The sequence below is a fragment of the Oncorhynchus tshawytscha genome, linkage group LG08, assembly GCF_018296145.1.
Source record: "Oncorhynchus tshawytscha isolate Ot180627B linkage group LG08, Otsh_v2.0, whole genome shotgun sequence".
NCBI lineage: Eukaryota > Metazoa > Chordata > Actinopteri > Salmoniformes > Salmonidae > Oncorhynchus > Oncorhynchus tshawytscha.
The window spans coordinates 62,113,105-62,131,645 of NC_056436.1; the positions used below are offsets into that span (position 1 = coordinate 62,113,105).

At 42.1% G+C, this 18,541-nt stretch overlaps 2 protein-coding genes across 2 annotated transcripts in view; both read left to right on the forward strand.

Annotated features, from left to right (window-relative positions):
- Positions 1-716: 716 nt before the first annotated feature.
- On the forward strand, positions 717-3,443 carry LOC112256152 (tubulin beta-4B chain). The gene is made up of 4 exons (XM_024429173.2): positions 717-873; positions 1,624-1,732; positions 1,894-2,004; positions 2,270-3,443. The coding sequence occupies exons 1-4, from the start codon at positions 817-819 to the stop codon at positions 3,331-3,333; spliced, it is 1,341 nt and encodes a 446-aa protein (XP_024284941.1). The 5' UTR covers positions 717-816; the 3' UTR covers positions 3,334-3,443.
- Positions 3,444-7,944: 4,501 nt separating this feature from the next.
- LOC112256151 (diacylglycerol kinase theta) overlaps positions 7,945-18,541 on the forward strand; it is a 29,608-nt gene continuing 19,011 nt past the window's right edge. Inside the window, exons 1-4 of the mRNA XM_024429172.2 lie at positions 7,945-8,814; positions 10,419-10,498; positions 10,717-10,816; positions 16,671-16,756. Of these exons, the coding sequence (XP_024284940.1) occupies positions 8,598-8,814; positions 10,419-10,498; positions 10,717-10,816; positions 16,671-16,756 (483 nt within the window). The 5' untranslated portion in view covers positions 7,945-8,597. The remainder of the gene's footprint in view (positions 8,815-10,418; positions 10,499-10,716; positions 10,817-16,670; positions 16,757-18,541) is intronic.

Consider the following 18,541-nt stretch of genomic DNA (forward strand, 5'->3'; position numbering starts at 1 on the left):
TCTATGTAGAAAATAGTACAAATAAAGAAAAACCTTTGAATGAGTAGGTGTCCAATATTTTCACTGGTACTGTATGTATCTCATAATCAAGGTAGAGAGAAGGGAGGATTTCATGAGACAAATAAAAGTGTTATTCAAGTTGGTCTATCTGAGATTTCAACATGACAATGGTTAGGTTAATGTTGCAGACTTTAAAAAATAACTGACATGATGTGGAACCTTTTAACGTGAACAATGACAAGTGATTTATAACTCTTATAAATTAGAAGACTGTCTTGAAGATTGCATGTAAAGACTTCAGCAAGAGTCCAAAAATATAAAATAACCTTAACTCGTTCCCTGCGTTATGCCCCCACGAAAATGGACCAAATCAAAGGTGAAATTATATAAATATGGCTACTGATTATTTCTCCCTTATTAGTGGAGATATGTTTCGTGATGCAAAAATTCAACATGAATTCTGTCGAGATGACATGCTAGACTTTTGATAACATGCTCAACCTAATTCGATTTACAATCTGGAGGCCGAGATGTAGGCTACTGTAGCCAGTGTTTTTATTCCCACTTCATTCTTTATGGTCCTATATTATTCATCCTATTACGACACGTGATATCGTAGCGTTTCTGATCAGAATTACACCAATCACGTCGCTTACAATGCGGGTACTGAGACCAAATGAACCAATAGGATTGCTATAAATTGACGCGATTTTGGAGCATGACTTGACAAATTTACTTTGGAGCAACAGTTTGACGATTGTAGCCGCTCAAATAAGGAACTCATTGAAACTAGACTAAGTTTACTCTACTAACAAAATGAGGGAGATTGTTCATTTACAAGCTGGGCAGTGCGGTAATCAAATTGGCGCTAAGGTTGGTACACTTTAGGCTTTTAAATCATTGACTTTTGATTAGGTTTAGAAGTATGATTTGTTTAAAAATAAACCACGCTATATGACCACGCTATATTGTATTTAATTATATTTCAAATTGTGCCCGAGAATAACTTTTTAGGGGAATTGTAAAATGTTATGTATTGGATTGAAAACAATGTGGCCCCGTTCTTAGTTGGTTCAATATTTGTTTGGCGGAATATATCACATCCCCTTGATTATTTTCCTTCCCGTTTGTTCCAACCAAGTTCAATGATTTTGAAGAGGCATCAACTTGTTTTTAACAGGGCAAACCTTCAGATCGACGCAATTAGTCTAATTCAAGGGTGTTGGCCGCCCCGCGTTGATTCAGCGCGCGCAGTTGTAATATGGCTGGTTGTCTTGTTCAGCCGGGTGCGCCAAAACCTGCTCACTGCAACTATTATAGTCTTATGTTTCAGTTTACATATGCATATTTGTCTGTCCTAATACATCGAGCACAATTTCCCCTGTTATTTGCCCATTTTAACCAAGGACAACGCAAAAATGATACTATTTTAAAATGGTGCCAACTTTGGAAACCATTTTGTTTTTAGATGTAGCACTTGAATGACGCAAAAAAGCCGATTACTCTTTTAATTCAAATGTCTTGTTGGTTTTTTATTTAATTCGATTGTAAACATCTTAACTGAGTTGTCTATACATTTATAATACATTTTCAGACTTATCAAAATGTAATCTTTGTCTTTAGTTCTGGGAGGTGATCAGTGACGAGCATGGCATTGACCCCACTGGAAGTTACCATGGGGACAGTGATCTTCAGTTGGAAAGGATTAATGTATACTACAATGAAGCTTCAGGTGAGTTAGGTTGTGAGGTCATGTTTGACATTTGGTCTTTTAATCTGGCCTTTGTCCAGCTCTGGCTACACAAAATTGATGTCCTAGTTACTATTGTAAGTGTGGTAGAATGGGTTTTGAAAGGATGTTAATTTATTTGAAGTGCTCTTGTGTTATTTCAGGTGGAAAGTATGTACCCCGTGCAGTACTTGTGGACTTGGAGCCTGGGACCATGGACTCTGTGAGATCTGGACCATTTGGTCAGATCTTCAGGCCTGACAACTTTGTCTTTGGTAAGAAACTGTCTTTGGCAGTTTGACTATATTAAGTTGTCTGTGCCTGGATTTGTTGCATGTTACTACAGTACACCTTAATTACCTGACTACAGTCACCAGAGACAAACTGTTGGCATTGGTTACGTAAAACAAAGGGTTTCCATGTTGTTTAATTTGCTTTGTCATCCCTGACTTTAGTGTTTGCACAATCAATCACCAGGGCCCAGTTTTTCCATAACATCTCATTATCTTTGCATTGATGTCCTACTTTTGTCCATTCCAGGTCAGAGTGGCGCTGGTAACAACTGGGCCAAGGGCCACTACACCGAGGGTGCAGAGCTAGTTGACTCCGTCTTGGATGTAGTGAGGAAGGAAGCTGAGAGCTGTGACTGCCTCCAGGGCTTCCAGCTCACCCACTCCCTGGGAGGTGGAACTGGCTCTGGCATGGGCACCCTGCTTATCAGCAAGATCCGTGAAGAATATCCTGACCGCATCATGAACACTTTCAGTGTGGTGCCCTCCCCTAAAGTGTCAGACACTGTGGTGGAACCCTACAACGCCACCCTCTCAGTCCACCAGCTGGTAGAGAACACAGACGAGACCTACTGCATCGACAATGAGGCTCTCTATGACATCTGCTTCCGTACCCTTAAACTCACCACACCCACCTACGGAGACCTCAACCACCTGGTGTCTGCCACCATGAGTGGGGTCACCACCTGTCTCCGCTTCCCTGGCCAGCTCAATGCCGACCTGCGCAAACTGGCAGTCAACATGGTGCCTTTCCCCCGTCTCCACTTCTTCATGCCTGGCTTTGCACCTCTTACCAGCAGGGGAAGCCAGCAGTACAGAGCCCTGACGGTTCCAGAGCTCACTCAGCAGATGTTTGACTCTAAGAACATGATGGCAGCCTGTGATCCCCGCCACGGACGCTATCTCACCGTGGCCGCAGTCTTCCGCGGGCGCATGTCCATGAAAGAGGTGGACGAGCAGATGCTGAACGTACAGAACAAGAACAGCAGCTACTTCGTTGAATGGATCCCAAACAACGTCAAGACTGCAGTCTGTGACATTCCTCCCCGTGGCCTCAAGATGGCCGCCACCTTCATCGGCAACAGCACTGCCATCCAGGAGCTGTTCAAGCGCATCTCTGAGCAGTTCACAGCTATGTTCCGCCGTAAAGCTTTCCTCCATTGGTACACCGGAGAGGGCATGGATGAGATGGAGTTCACCGAGGCAGAGAGCAACATGAATGATCTGGTGTCTGAGTACCAGCAGTACCAAGATGCCACTGCAGAGGAGGAGGGAGAGTTTGAAGAGGAGGAGGGCGAAGAGGAGTTGGCTTAAATAGTTTTTTTCTTTATAAAACATCTGACTTTCTTCACATTTCCTGTCTCGGCAATCTTCAGCTGTACCTTTGTTTGGTTCACTTGCAATAAAAAAAGTAGAGAAACTTATTTCTTGTGTGAAATGGATAATGTAAACTGGGTGGCAGGTAGCCTAGTGGTTAGAGCATTGGGCCAGTAACCATAAGGTTGCTAGATCGAACCCCTGAGCTGACAAGGTAAAAATCGGTCCTTATGCTCCTGAACAAGGCAGTTAACTCATTGTTCCCAGGTAGGCCGTCACTGTAATTAAGAATGAGTTTTTGACTGACTTGCGTAGTTGAATAAAAAAAAAACATGGGATAAAATTGAAGCAATGAGTATTTTAATGGAGATGGTTAATTTCATTAACATTTAATTTTGTGGGGGAGTTTAAGGTAAAATAAGCTTGTTCAATGGATAATTTAAACGTGACTGCATTAAGTTAACTGCAAGATATAGCACAATGGATCCAAATAAGGTGTTCAATTATTACCTTTAAGCACAAGTCCATGCTTTGATCACTAAAAAATGTGATTAGAGGTCAAATGGTATGTGCACAAGTATTCAGACCCCTTGACTGTATTTACATCTTGCTTTACAGCCTTGTTCTAGAATTGAAAAAAATGCACAATACTCCAAAGCAGAAACGGGTTTAGATGTCTTTCAGAAACATTGACTTATTCAGACCCTTGACTGAGTACTTTGACGCACCTTTGGCAATGATTACAGCCTTGAGCATAGATTATGACGCTACAAGCTTGGCACAGCTGTGTTTGGGGAGTTTCTCCCATGCTCTGTCAGATTGGATGGGGAGCTTGGGCTCTAGTTGGGCCACTCAAGGATGTTTACTTGTCCCAAAGCCACTCCTGTCTTGTCTGTGTGCTTCGGTTTGTTCTGTTGGAAGGTGACCTTTTGTCCCCAGTCAGGTCTTGAGCGCTCAAACAGATTATCAAGGTTATCTCTGTACTTTGCTCTATTCATTTTTCCTTTGATCTTGACTAGTTTCCCAGTCCCTGCTGCTGAAAAACATCCCCACAGCATGATCCTGCCACCATGCTTCACTGTAGGGTGCCAGGTTTCCTCCAGACGTGACACTTGGCATTCAGGGCAAGGAGTTCAATCTTGGTTTTGTCAGACCAGAGAATCTTGTTTCATGTTCAGAGGCCTTTAGGTGCCTTTTGGCAAACCTCAAACGGGCTGTTCATGCCTTTTACTGAGGAGTGGCTTCCGTCTGGCCACTATACCATAAAGGCCTGATTGGTGTAGTGCTGCAGAGATGGTTGTCCTTATTGACGATTTTCCCATCTCCACAGAGAAGCTCTGTTGGTGACCATCAGGTTCTTGGTCACCTCCCTGAACAAGGCCCTTCTCCCCTGATTGCAATAATGTTCCTGGCTGACAGCTCTACGGAGAGTCTTGGTGGTTCCAAGCTTCTTCCATTTAAGAACGATTGAGGCCACTTGTTGGGGACCTTAAATACTACAGAAATTGTTTGGGTACCCTTCCCTAGATCTGTTCCTCGACAAAATCCTGTCTGCGCTCTACAAACAATTCCTTCGACCTCATGGCTTGGTTTCTGCTCTGACATGCACTGTCAACTGTGGGACTTTATATAGACACGTGTGTGCCTTTCCAAATAACGTCCGATCAATTAAATTTACCACAGGTGGAGTCCTAAGTTGTAGAAACATAAAGGATGATCAATGGAAACAGGATGCACCTGAGCTAAATTTGGCCTTTTATAGCAAAGGGACTGAATACTTACGTAATTAAGGTATTTATGTTTTTTTTTATTTTTTTTTAATGCAAAAATGTCAACCTGTTTTTGCTTCATCGTTATGGGGTATTGTGTGTAGATGGGGGGGATATTTTAATCAATTTTAGAATACGGCTGTAATGTAACAATGTGGATGGAAGTGGTCTGAATACTTTCCAAATGCACTGTGTATACAGTATAAATCATTGGTCGAGACCTGTTGGGTCTGTGCCTCACCTATTTTCTCAGTTTGGTATAACCGTATGTATACTGGACAAAAACCTGCAACAATTTCAATTATTTTACTGAATTACAGTTCATATAAGGAAATAAATTCATTAGGCGCTACTCTATGGATTTCACGACTGGGCAGGGGCGCAGTCATGCGTGGGCCTGAGCCACCCATGTGTTTTTCCCCACAGAATGGCTTTATTACAGACAGAAATACATCTCAGTTTCGTCAGCTGTCCGGGTGGCTGGTCTCAGACAATTCCACAGGTGAAGCCGGATGTGGAGGTCCTGGACTGGTGTGGTTACACGTGGTCTGTGGTTGTGAGGCTGGTTGGATGTACTGCCAAATTCTCTAAAACAACGTAGGCAGTTTATGGTAGAGAAATAAACATTCTCTGGCAACTGCTTTGGTGGACATTCCTGCAGTCAACATGCCAATTGCATGCTCCCTCAACATGAGACATCTGTGGCAATGTGTTGTGTGATTAAAACTGCACATTTCAGAGTGGCCTTTTATTGTCCGCAGCACAAGGAGCACCTGTGTAATGATCATGCTGTTTAATCAGCTTCTTGAAATGCCACACCTGTCAAGTGGATGGATTATTTTTGCAAAGGAGAAATGCTCACTAACAGGGATGTAAATACATTTTGTGCGTATATAGAACATTTCTGGGATGTTTTATTTCAGCTCATGAAACATGGGACCAACACTTTACATGTTTATAGTTTAGTTTAGTACAGGTAGGCCTACAATAGAATACACATGTTTTCATATTCCTCTCAAAGCTGGTCACCAGGGCCCATTTAATCCAGATTAAAATGACTGTGTTGTCTTTTATTTTATTTAGCCTTTATTTAACTGGGCAAAGCCAGTTAAGAACAAATTCTTATTTACAATGACGGCCTACCAAAAGGCCTATGGGGATGGGGGCCTGGGATTTAAAAAATAAATACAATATAAATATAGTAGCAGCACAAAGACATGGTACACACATTATTGGGCAAAGTCAACAGCACAAAGGTCAAGAAGGTAGAGACGACAAAACAGTACATCACACAAAGCAGCCACAACTGTCAGTAAGAGTGTCCATGATTGAGTCTTTGAATGAAGAGATTGAGATAAAACTGTCCAGTTTGAGTGTTTGTTGCAGCTCGTTCCAGTCGCTAGCTGCAACAAACTGAAAAGAGGAGCGACCCAGGGATGTGTGTGCTTTGGAGTCCTTTAACAGAATGTGACTGGCAGAACGGCTTAGTCGTACTCCTGAGCCCTCATTCAATTGTGTTACCCTTCACTTTAGGTCATGGGATCATATAAAAGTGTATTTGTTGTAGCATATGTTATATATTAAGATATTTGATTCAGTTCTCTAAAAACATCCAAAAATGAGGGACTACATCTAAAGGAGCAGAATCTAACACATGATCATTTTGATCTGCATTAAATGTTTTGAAAATCTGGGCCCTGGATTTCTACTTCTTGATCTGCATGCTCTTAGCTATCCACTGTGACATAAGTTTCAGGCCAAGGTTAATACATTTCACTGTGTTCATGTAATGTGAGTTGTCACATGTATTTTCACATAAATACCACTAGGTGGCAGCAGGTAGCCTAGTGGTTAGAGCGTTGGACTTGTAACCGAAAGGTCGAATCCCCGATCGAATCCCCGAGCTGACAAGGTAAAATCTGTCGTTCTGCCCCTGAACAAGACAGTTCATCCACTGTTCATAGGCCGTTATTGAAAATAAGAATTTGTTCTTAACTGTTAAACTGTCTAGTTAAATAAAGATTTAAAAAATAAATATTAACCGGCCTATATCCAAGAGTTGGTTGACTGATGAATTGAATGCCAGGGACGATAAGAAAGGCAGAAAGAGGCCCATTGGGGTTTATCACTTTACTTTTGAGTTGATAGGTTAAAAGTATTGTCAGGTTTCCACCAATTCGTTTGACCACGGAGAAGTATAATACTATAACAACCCGCACTGACAGCTGTGTGTTATGTGTTATGATATTAGTTGGTTGTTTTGTACTTACCATTACCCAGTGTTCGCGGGGTCCGACATGCCAATCAACCTGCTATCTTTCCAATCATGGGAATGCCTGGAATGTTCTGATGCCGGGCATCCTGGTGGTTGGCGGGGTGGCGTGGAGGGGTTCGGGCAGGGTGGTGGAGCATTGGAAGTTAAGACCAGGTTTAGCTATTGTTCTCTCTACTATGGCGGGCCTTCACGAGGGAAGGTCATGGTTGTTTTATTGGTTATCCTTCATTTATTTGGCGTGGGCTACGGCCAAACAGTAGCCTGTGTGAAGTTGGGTTAATACACCGTAAATTCGTAAACTCAATCCTCTGTCTGGACAATTGTTCCTTTTTAATCTAGTCAGGTCATTACAATACTGGTGACCGGTGGTAGGTGAAATGCCGCATGCAAAAAGATTATGGGAAATACAAGTAGGCTAGTGAATAAAAACCAAGAGTTTGTTGCATTGTAAAAAAATAAAAAATAATTATAATCTAGAGAACTGCACATTGAGTTGTTAGGGCAATAGGGTCGTTGCGCGTTATGGTCGAGATGGCTGCTGGAGTCCCGCAAGGACTTATCTGTTTGTGCTGTGCTTCATTTGCTTTGAAATTCTGTGATGCTGGTCACTCACTCATGTCTAGGCGCTGTGAGGGCCAACCATGTCAGGGCGGATGAAAACCGCTGCACAACTATGAAAACTGCGGGCGGAAGTAGCTAGCAGCTGATGTGTAAAAGCTGCAAAAGAAAAACGGAGCAGGATAAAAACAACCAATTTAGTTAGCAATTTAAGTCGTTAAGTGGTTAGATTGTCACTTGTTGCTTTGATGGATTTTCTTTGAACTTGCTTGCCTTTAATTTTTTTGCGAGTAAATTTCGCGTTTTGCCAACGTTAAGTTAGCCAGTAAGCTTCTTTTTCATGTTTCCTGGTGACGAGCCACAAGACTGAGTGTTTTGTCAATTAACCATATTTCTGGATCATTCAAGACTTATGTTTTTTTGTGTTTTTTTTGCAATGCTGGTAGCTAACTGCCATGTCTATTGTTGTTAGCTAACTTCATGACCGCTATAGCTCCAGCAGCAGCTGGCACCACTGGCTCCAAAGTGTAATGACACGGCGGTTGGGCATAACGTAGCTGGAGCTCGCTGATTTTGCCGCTTGGCAGCGGAAACATATTTTCACTCAAACACCCTAGCTACGTTTACATTATACGCGACTCTTGTGGTGCACAGATACGATGGCAAACAGCACTCGAACGAAGAATGAGAATTCCATCATGGAAAGCGCAAGCCCCCTGTCCGGGAGGAAAAAGGCACAACAATCCCCTGGGTCTCGCTCAAGGTACCATGTCAGTGCACCCGGACATTGTTTTAGGAAAGTGACTCTCACCAAGCCAACGTTCTGCCACAACTGCAGTGATTTCATATGGGGTCTTATCGGATTCATTTGTGAAGGTAGGTTGGTTTACATGAGACGTGACATTTGTTTTTGTTTCTTCACTTGACCAGACCAGTTGAGTTGAAACGGCTCAACTGAAATGTAAAATGTGCTTGACGTTGGGGAATTTTCCTTGAATTGTTGAATTCTCAAACTGAAGAATTTTGGTTGACGTAATGCGTATAGGTTCTAAACTTGTCTAAATATTGTCGCCGTGTACAGTATGGCATGTTCCTAGAGCAGTACTTACCCAGATGGCAGTTTGTGTGCGTGTCGTAGGCGAGAGGAAGAGCTGTATGTGTGTAGTAACATTGTGTATGTGTGTGTGAAAGAGGCCTTGTCGTTGTGTCCAATACATTTGTGTGTGTAAAAATGTTAAACTGCAGCCTGTAGACCAATGCCATTATCATGCACAGACTGACATTAGGATGCTATAGATTAATGTAAATTCAGTAAAGTCCCTCTCCTTTACTCCATCTGAAAATGTACCTCCCATGAACATGTGTAAAAACATATAGGAAATAAAGCAATGCCTAGCCTTACACTGAAGCATGGGGACAGCACAGCAGCACTGCATAACAGCATAAGACTGATGGACGGCACCCAGTGTTACCAGGCAGAGCGAACGAGGGGAAATGCAAAGTCTCTGGTGCGCAATTAGCTGCAGTCAAATCATGATACACTTTAACTGGTCGGCATGGCAACAGGGGACTGGATGCTCGAGAGCAACAACAAAAAACTAAACACCCTAGACATGGCATAAGAAATGTTTATAATGCTACAGTGGTGCTAGATTATAGATTTATGTGCCTTCTTATATGCTGTGACAGCCTATTTGCTAATGTGTCAAATGTGAAGCATAGACTGTATGTCACCTCCGTGAATGTGGATGCGATCATGCACTCTTGTTGTTAGACATCTTGTCTTATTAGAACACTTGTTACTGTGCCATCTAGCAGAAGCCCATAATATCTCAGTAGGTCTATAGGGCTGCTTATGGCCTGGCTCAAGCAGTGTGTGCCCAGTGGGTTGTGACGAACCACTGCTCATTTCAACATATAGACCCTGAGCCGTAACCTTGTCAGGAACCAGTTTCAGTAGCACTTTCTAGAGTAGGTCTATTCTATTGCATCATGACTGCCACAACTGTGTGCATCTGGGTGACACCGAGAATCAGATTTAAACTTAAAAACAACAACAATGATTGAAAAGTTAAACAAAGAATACAACTCTATACACAAGGACCACTTTTAACCATTTTCATAGAACACTATACAAAAACACATTTACTTATTTTTTTTAATTGAGCAATTATTGGTTTTTGTTTGGCATACAATTTAAAGTAAAACATCAGTGTCTCAGTGTCACTTGGTTACCGTAGAATTGCCAATCTATAAAGATTATTACGAATGCTTAGCAAATATTATAATGCATTATTGGGTGAAGGCATTACTAAAGCATTTACAAGACATTAGCCAATACAAAGGTAGTTTATAGACAGTGTAACACCAAAATCTCATTACAAGAAATGAATGGGACTTGTTACAAGATAGCCTTGTTACTGATGCTCCAAGGATGAATTGACTAGTTGACTGACTCTGGTGTCTCCTCCCACCCCTAGTATGTAACTTTATGTGCCATGAGAAGTGCCTGAAGACTGTGAGGACTGCGTGTTCATGTATGGCCCCGACGCTGGTGCAGGTGAGTGACAGCACAAAGTTAAACTGCTCTATCGCTGCTTGTGATTGTGGTTAGTGCATGCTAGCCCGACAATCCTTCGGCATGGTTTCAAGAACTTTTACAACAGACCGTGTATATGCCACCAATAGCACAATGTACTTGCAACGTATGGCCAAAGTGTTGCATGTTTACTTCGTAGAAGTGTGCATATTCCTTTTTTGTCCATTTGTGAACTCCAGATCCCTGTGGCCCATTGCTTTGGTCCAGCAGGGCAGAAAAAGAGATTCTGCTGTGTGTGTCGAAAACATCTGGAGGGAAACACAGCCATTCGCTGTGAAGGTTCGTTTTCAAGAGCTTTCACAACAGACAGTGTATATGCGACCAATGGCACAATGTACTTGCAACGTATGGCCAAAGTGTTGCATGTTTACTTAGTAGGAGTGTGCAGGTCATGATGTTGCATACAGTGCCTTGCGAAAGTATTCGGCCCCCTTGAACTTTGCGACCTTTTGCCACATTTCAGGCTTCAAACATAAAGATATAAAACTGTATTTTTTTGTGAAGAATCAACAACAAGTGGGACACAATCATGAAGTGGAACGACATTTATTGGATATTTCAAACTTTTTTAACAAATCAAAAACTGAAAAATTGGGCGTGCAAAATTATTCAGCCCCTTTACTTTCAGTGCAGCAAACTCTCTCCAGAAGTTCAGTGAGGATCTCTGAATGATCCAATGTTGACCTAAATGACTAATGATGATAAATACAATCCACCTGTGTGTAATCAAGTCTCCGTATAAATGCACCTGCACTGTGATAGTCTCAGAGGTCCGTTAAAAGCGCAGAGAGCATCATGAAGAACAAGGAACACACCAGGCAGGTCCGAGATACTGTTGTGAAGAAGTTTAAAGCCGGATTTGGATACAAAAAGATTTCCCAAGCTTTAAACATCCCAAGGAGCACTGCGCAAGCGATAATATTGAAATGGAAGGAGTATCAGACCACTGCAAATCTACCAAGACCTGGCCGTCCGTCTAAACTTTCAGCTCATACAAGGAGAAGACTGATCAGAGATGCAGCCAAGAGGCCCATGATCACTCTGGATGAACTGCAGAGATCTACAGCTGAGGTGGGAGACTCTGTCCATAGGACAACAATCAGTCATATATTGCACAAATCTGGCCTTTATGGAAGAGTGGCAAGAAGAAAGCCATTTCTTAAAGATATCCATAAAAAGTGTCGTTTAAAGTTTGCCACAAGCCACCTTGGAGACACACCAAACATGTGGAAGAAGGTGCTCTGGTCAGATGAAACCAAAATTGAACTTTTTGGCAACAATGCAAAACGTTATGTTTGGCGTAAAAGCAACACAGCTCATCACCCTGAACACACCAGCCCCACTGTCAAACATGGTGGCGGCAGCATCATGGTTTGGGCCTGCTTTTCTTCAGCAGGGACAGGGAAGATGGTTAAAATTGATGGGAAGATGGATGGAGCCAAATACAGGACCATTCTGGAAGAAAACCTGATGGAGTCTGCAAAAGACCTGAGACTGGGACAGAGATTTGTCTTCCAACAAGACAATGATCCAAAACATAAAGCAAAATCTACAATGGAATGGTTCAAAAATAAACATATCCAGGTGTTAGAATGGCCAAGTCAAAGTTCAGACCTGAATCCAATCGAGAATCTGTGGAAAGAACTGAAAACTGCTGTTCACAAATGCTCTCCATCCAACCTCACTGAGCTCGAGCTGTTTTGCAAGGAGGAATGGGAAAAAATGTCAGTCTCTCGATGTGCAAAACTGATAGAGACATACCCCAAGCGACTTACAGCTGTAATCGCAGCAAAAGGTGGCGCTACAAAGTATTAACTTAAGGGGGCTGAATAATTTTGCACGCCCAATTTTTCAGTTTTTGACTTGTTAAAAAAGTTTGAAATATCCAATAAATGTCGTTCCACTTCATGATTGTGTCCCACTTGTTGTTGATTCTTCACAAAAAAATACAGTTTTATATCTTTATGTTTGAAGCCTGAAATGTGGCAAAAGGTCGCAAAGTTCAAGGGGGCCGAATACTTTCGCAAGGCACTGTATGGAGGCTAAACCTCAAGGTACGTGTACATAGGCCACATTGGACAGTAAACACACATGTACACACCCAAAGTAGATTTTCTATACACTCCCCTCCATATGTATTTAGAGAGTGATGCTAAAATATTACATATGGCTCTATACTCCAGCATTTTGGATTTGAAATCAAATGTTTCATATGAGGCAACAGTACAGAATGTCCCCTTCATACATATCTGATTTACAGTTTAGAAATTAAAGCACTTAATATATTTAGTCCACTATTTGAAGATGTCATATATATTTGGACACATTTCACTTATAGTGTATTTAAAGTAGTCAAAGGTTTAGTATTTGGTCACATGTACCTTGCACACAATGTCTGTATCAAGCTTGTAACGCTATAAACTGGTTGAATGCATTTACAGCTTGTTTGGTTGTGTTTCGCATTGTTTGGTCCAATAGGAAGTGAATGGAGAATAATGTATTGTGTCATTTTGATTGCTAGTAAGAATAGATGTTTGTGAACACATCTACATGAATGTGGATGCTACCCAGTGGTGATTTTAGTATGTAAATCTTGGGGCAAATTCAACCTTCTTTTTTTTTTTAGATGCATGCCAACAAAGCCACTACACAACATTGTATTATTTGAATAGGCCTATGTGGTTTGAAAAGGAAGGAAAATACAATCATGAGGATCCACATTTATAGACAATATACTGACGCAATGACAGCACATTGCGCAAACAAAACAACCCTCGCAAAATCAACTGGAATTACATGGGTATATTACTGAACTTTTTGTTGAAAAAAACGATATTTGAATGGGAAGAGACTGTCACTGGCAAACATGGTTACAGATCCAACAACATTATATAGTATCCCCTCCTCCTTAAGAAAAGCACATGAGATAATTATAATACACAAAGTAAGCAAAACAATGAAATAATTCCAACATGGCCTAAAATGATGAATAAGATACTAATGAGATAGACCTATATAAGCAATAAAACAATTGAGATGTACAAACTATGGCATAAGGGCACGATGACCGGATAAGAGGCAAGCCGTCATTTCGATGAAGACATTAATGAGCGAGTAGTCGACATAACTATTTGTTCAGCACATTTCGCGACAGAATTCAGAACATGGGCCGGTCTTACAGCATTCTCCCTGTGCACCCTAAGAACGTAGGATAAATAACGGGGGCATATAAGCACACAAAGAAAGCTCTTACCATATTTGATGGTGACATTTCTGTAAAACCGGCTATAGGCTACAGGTGCATCACCAAATCAGAACAGTAGGCTAAATTATGAGGGGAAAAGGGACCAAATTATTAGGCTGAGGCACATGCGCTACTCACAGCTTACTACACAACATACACTTACACGCAACCCAAACCGGCTGACATTTAGTCTTTCAATCACACACGTGGGTATAACCAATGAGGAAATGGCACGTGGGTACCTGCTTCTATAAACCAATGAATAGATGGGAGAGGCAGGACTTTCAGCGCGATCTGCGTCAGAAATAGAAAGGAGTTCTATTTTAGCCCTTGGCATCGCAGACGCTCATTGGTGTGTGCGAGCAGTGTGGGTGCAATAATTGATGAACTTGGATTTCTACATTTATTTTGCGACGCTCACGCATGCGACGTGTCCGGCCTGGTCAGCATGTAACATCATTGGTCATGAGTATTACTTTCTTATCTACAGTATACATATCTCCCTGGCATTTTACATCATTTATGCAGCAGCATACAAGACATTTTTGGACTCACCGTTGTTGTGCTGTGCTCACTTGAACATGGTGCGGCTGTCCTTCTTGTGGGCAAACTTTGTTATCAAACTTTGTCACAGTCTGGCATTTTCTGGATTTATGGTGCTTTCAAGACAACTGAGAACTCTGGAAAAAAAGGTTGAATCATGATATCAGTGATGTTTCAGGTCGGAGCTCTACAAAGAGGCCCGAGTTCCCTACATGGAATTCAGAGTTGGATGACCGTTCAAAATGTGTTTTCCCAGTCAGAGCTTGTTTTTTTTTCAGAGTGAAGCAATGGAGTATGAGATTTCCAAGTTTCCAGTTGTTTTGAACGCGGCATAAGTCATGCTGGACTGACAGCATGACCAATGTGAATGTTTATCATTTTAAGCTTGGAAAATAGACCCTTTCAGAGAGATGTTTTAAATCCTCAAACCCAGACTTGGACCACACATCCTCTCCACCAAATAGCTGGCAGGGGAAGCAAAATAGTGATTGTTTTGCAACGCTTGCAGTTAGCCACCGATTCCTTCCAAACCACTCATTGTTGAATTTCCGATTTCCTACTTGTTGTGTAATGTTTATGGCCAATGAGCACCGACACGATTTATCTATAATTTCTCTTCATATGACAAGTATTGAAAAGGATTTGCCTGTAAATTGTCAATGTGATTCATGATGATGACTGGTTGTCTAGCTAGCTAGGTAAGATTGTGAAAGTATGATGTTGACATGATCAGTACAATCAAAGCTATGGTAGATATAATGTGATTTGACGTCATTTAATCTCTGGCCAATGGCCTTAAGCCTTCTTGGACAGGGACTTCTAATGTAAATCTATGGCAGCACCCAAGGGGGCTTGAACTGCCTAGCTCTACCTGTAGATTCTCCGGTGAAGTAGTGTCCTCATGAGTGACAGAACACTGAGCTAATCACGCCGCAACTAGAGAAGATTACCAACCCCTACGCTCTGTATTTTCGCTGACTTCCCCACCACCACAGAAAGCATTGAGCTGGGCTGAAACACCTACATTTTGGAGCTGCCTTACTCAAGAAAGAGACCGTGTTTGTATGCGGCTTTATTAAGTCTATTATTATTTATTTTTACATTATTTGCAAGCTGATATGAGCCATCAATGAATGCCAAAATAAAATGCAAAACAGGCAACAAAAAAATACTAAACTGAACCGTTTGGGCTCAAAACCCATTCTCATGATATCAAATTGGTAGTTACAGTCTTGTCCCATTGCTGCAACTCCACAACAGGCGAAGGTCGAGAGCCATGCGTCCTCCAAAACACGACCCTGCCACACCGCACTGCTTCTTGACACACTGTTTGCTTAACCCAGAAGCCAGCCGCACCAATGTGTTGGAGGAAACACTGTTCACCTGGCGATCGAAGTCAGCTTGCAGGCGCCCGGCCCGCCACAAGGAGTCGCTAGAGAGTGATGAGACGAGGAAATCCCGGCCGGCCAAACCCTCCCCTAACCCGAGCGACGCTGGGCCAATTGTGCGCCGCAGCATGGGTCTCCCAGTCACGGCCGGCTGTAAACACAGCCTGGGATCAAACCCGGGGCTGTGACACCTCAAGCACTACGAATCAGTGCCTTAGACCACTGCGCCACTCGGAAGGCCTGAGTGAGAAAGTTAGCGGGACGAAGATCATATACCTCCCAAAAATGTTTTATCTCCCCCATCATTGGTAATGGTGAGAGGTTAGCATGCTTTGTTGTAGCCTCTGTAACTTTCTCACTCATCATTATTCATGATTTTTCTTAATCATGGTAAATATCAGGATTGATTTAGAAGTGTTCAGAAACATCTTATCTACCCACTTAGAAAGAAAATGACTCCAGCCATCACCATTCCGTTCCTATGGGGCAAAACATAACCCAAAATACATCCAAAACAATCTGCAAATGCATCCAACGAGTTTGTAAAGTCACAAGCTTGATGTAGTCATTGCATGCTAGGAATATGGGACTAAATACTCAACTTTTGATTACTTTAATACATTAAGTGAATTTGTCTATAAAGATATATAAAGTGCTTTCATTTCTAAACAGTAAATCAGATATGTATGAAAAGACCCTAAAATAAAAGGTAACATTCTCTCCTGTCATATGAAACATGTTATCTCAAATCGAAACTGCAGTAGTAGGGGAATGTACTTTTACATTTTAGTAATTTAGCAGACACTCTTATCCAGGGCAACTTACAGTAGTGAGTGCATACATTTTCGAATAATGAGATTCACACTGTATTTAAACTTCCTTGGGGGAAATCTAACTGGTCCATCAGTCATAGTAGTGACTTTGACAGAAGTAATGTAACCTCTGTTTTCGGTTTCAGTTTGTGAGCTGCATGCCCACTCGGAATGTGCTGCATTCAGCTGTGGTGACTGTCGTCTCTGCCATCAGGATGGGAGTCAGGACTTTGTAAGTATTCCACGCCTTCTGTCTTAAAGGTGCATTGTGTTCACACCTTTTTCATTTAAAGTTAATCCAGCAAACCAAAATTGGTTATTTTCTTCTTTTGAAAGTTCCCAGAACATTTATTAAGTTGGGGCAAATGTTCTCATAACACAAAAACGGTCCAATTGTGCTGATGATTATACAATGTTTGTATAAAACATTCGCCTGACGTTGCAAGAACATTCCCAGAACACATGTTGTCTATTCTTTAAATGTTCCCAGAATGTTTCATTAGGTTGTAGGAGCAGTCTGGTGGGAACATTGTGGGGCCATCACAAAATATATGTTCCAAAAACACAAACAGCTATCCAGTTGTGCTGATGATTGCAATGTTACTAATAGGTATAAAAAAAACATTTGCCTGATGTTGCAAGAATGTTCCCAGAAATACATTTGTATGTTTACAATTGTCTTTAGGTTGTGGGAACATTGTGGGGATATGACAAGAGAGAGGTTCCCAAAACACTAAAACTGATCAGTTGTGCTGACATTCATATGTTTGTGTCAAGGTGCATAAAACATCCTTTGATGTTGCAAGAAAGTTAACAGATCAGCCGTTTTCAGTTCTTTAAAGGTCCCCAAGAACACAGTGGCCTCCTTCATTCTTAAATGGAAGAAGTTTGGAACCACCAAGACTCTTCTTAGAGCTGGCCGCCCAGCCAAACTGAGCAATCGAGGGAGAAGGGCCTTGGTCAGGGAGGTGACCAAGAACCCTATGGTCATTCTGACAGAGCTCCAGAGTTCCTCTGTGGAGATGGGAGAACCTTTCAGAAGGACCACCATCTCTGCAGCACTCCACCAATCAAGCTTTTATGGTAGAGTGGCCAGACGGAAGACACTCCTCTGTAAAAGGCACAAGACAGCCCACTTGGAGATTGCCTAAAGGACTCTCAGACCAAGAGAAACAATATTCTCTGGTCTGATGAAACCAAGATTGAACTCTTTGGCCTGAAAGCGTCACGTCTGGAGGAATCCTGGTACCATCCCTACGGTGAAGCATGGTGGTGGCAGCATCATTCTGTGTGGATGTTTTTCAGTGGCAAGGACTGGGAGACCAGGATCAAGGGAAAGATAAACGGAGCAAAGTACAGAGCGATTCTTGATGAAAACCTGCTCCAGAGCGCTCAGGACAATAGACTGGGGTGAAGGTTCACCTTCCAACAGGACAAGGACCCTAAGCACACAGCCAAGACAACGCAGGAGTGGTTTCGGGACAAGTCTCTGAATGTCCTTGAGTGGCCCAGCCAGAGCCCGGACTTGAACCTGATCAAGCATCTCTGGAGAGACCTGAAAATAGCTGTGCAGCAACGCTCCCCCATCCAACCTGACAGAGGTTGAGAGGATCTGCAGAGAAGAATAGGAGAATCTCCCCAAATACAGGGGTGCCAAGCTTGTAGCGTCATACCCAAGAAGACTCAAGGCTGTAATCGCTGCCAAAGGTGCTTCAACAAAGTACAGAGTAAAGGGTCTGAATACTTATGTAAATTTGCCAAAAATCTGTTTTTGTTTTTACATGATGGGTTTTGTGTGTAGATTGAGGAAAAAAACTATTTAATCCACTTTAGAATAATGCTGTAATGTAACAAAAGTCAAGGGGTCTGAATACTTTCCAAATGTTAAAAAAGCATACATTGAATATCCCTTTGAGCGTGCTGAAGTTATTCATTACACTTTGGATGGTGTATCAATACACCCAGTCACTGCAAAGATACAGGCGTCCTTCCTAACTCCGTTGCCGGAGAGGAAGGA

Coding starts and splice junctions, on each gene's coding strand:
- LOC112256152 (XM_024429173.2), top strand. CDS start 817: ATGAGGGAGATTGTTCATTTACAAGCTGGGCAGTGCGGTAATCAAATT. Junction 874..1,623: donor GTAATCAAATTGGCGCTAAG/GTTGGTACACTT, acceptor CTTTGTCTTTAG/TTCTGGGAGGTGATCAGTGA. Junction 1,733..1,893: donor ATACTACAATGAAGCTTCAG/GTGAGTTAGGTT, acceptor GTGTTATTTCAG/GTGGAAAGTATGTACCCCGT.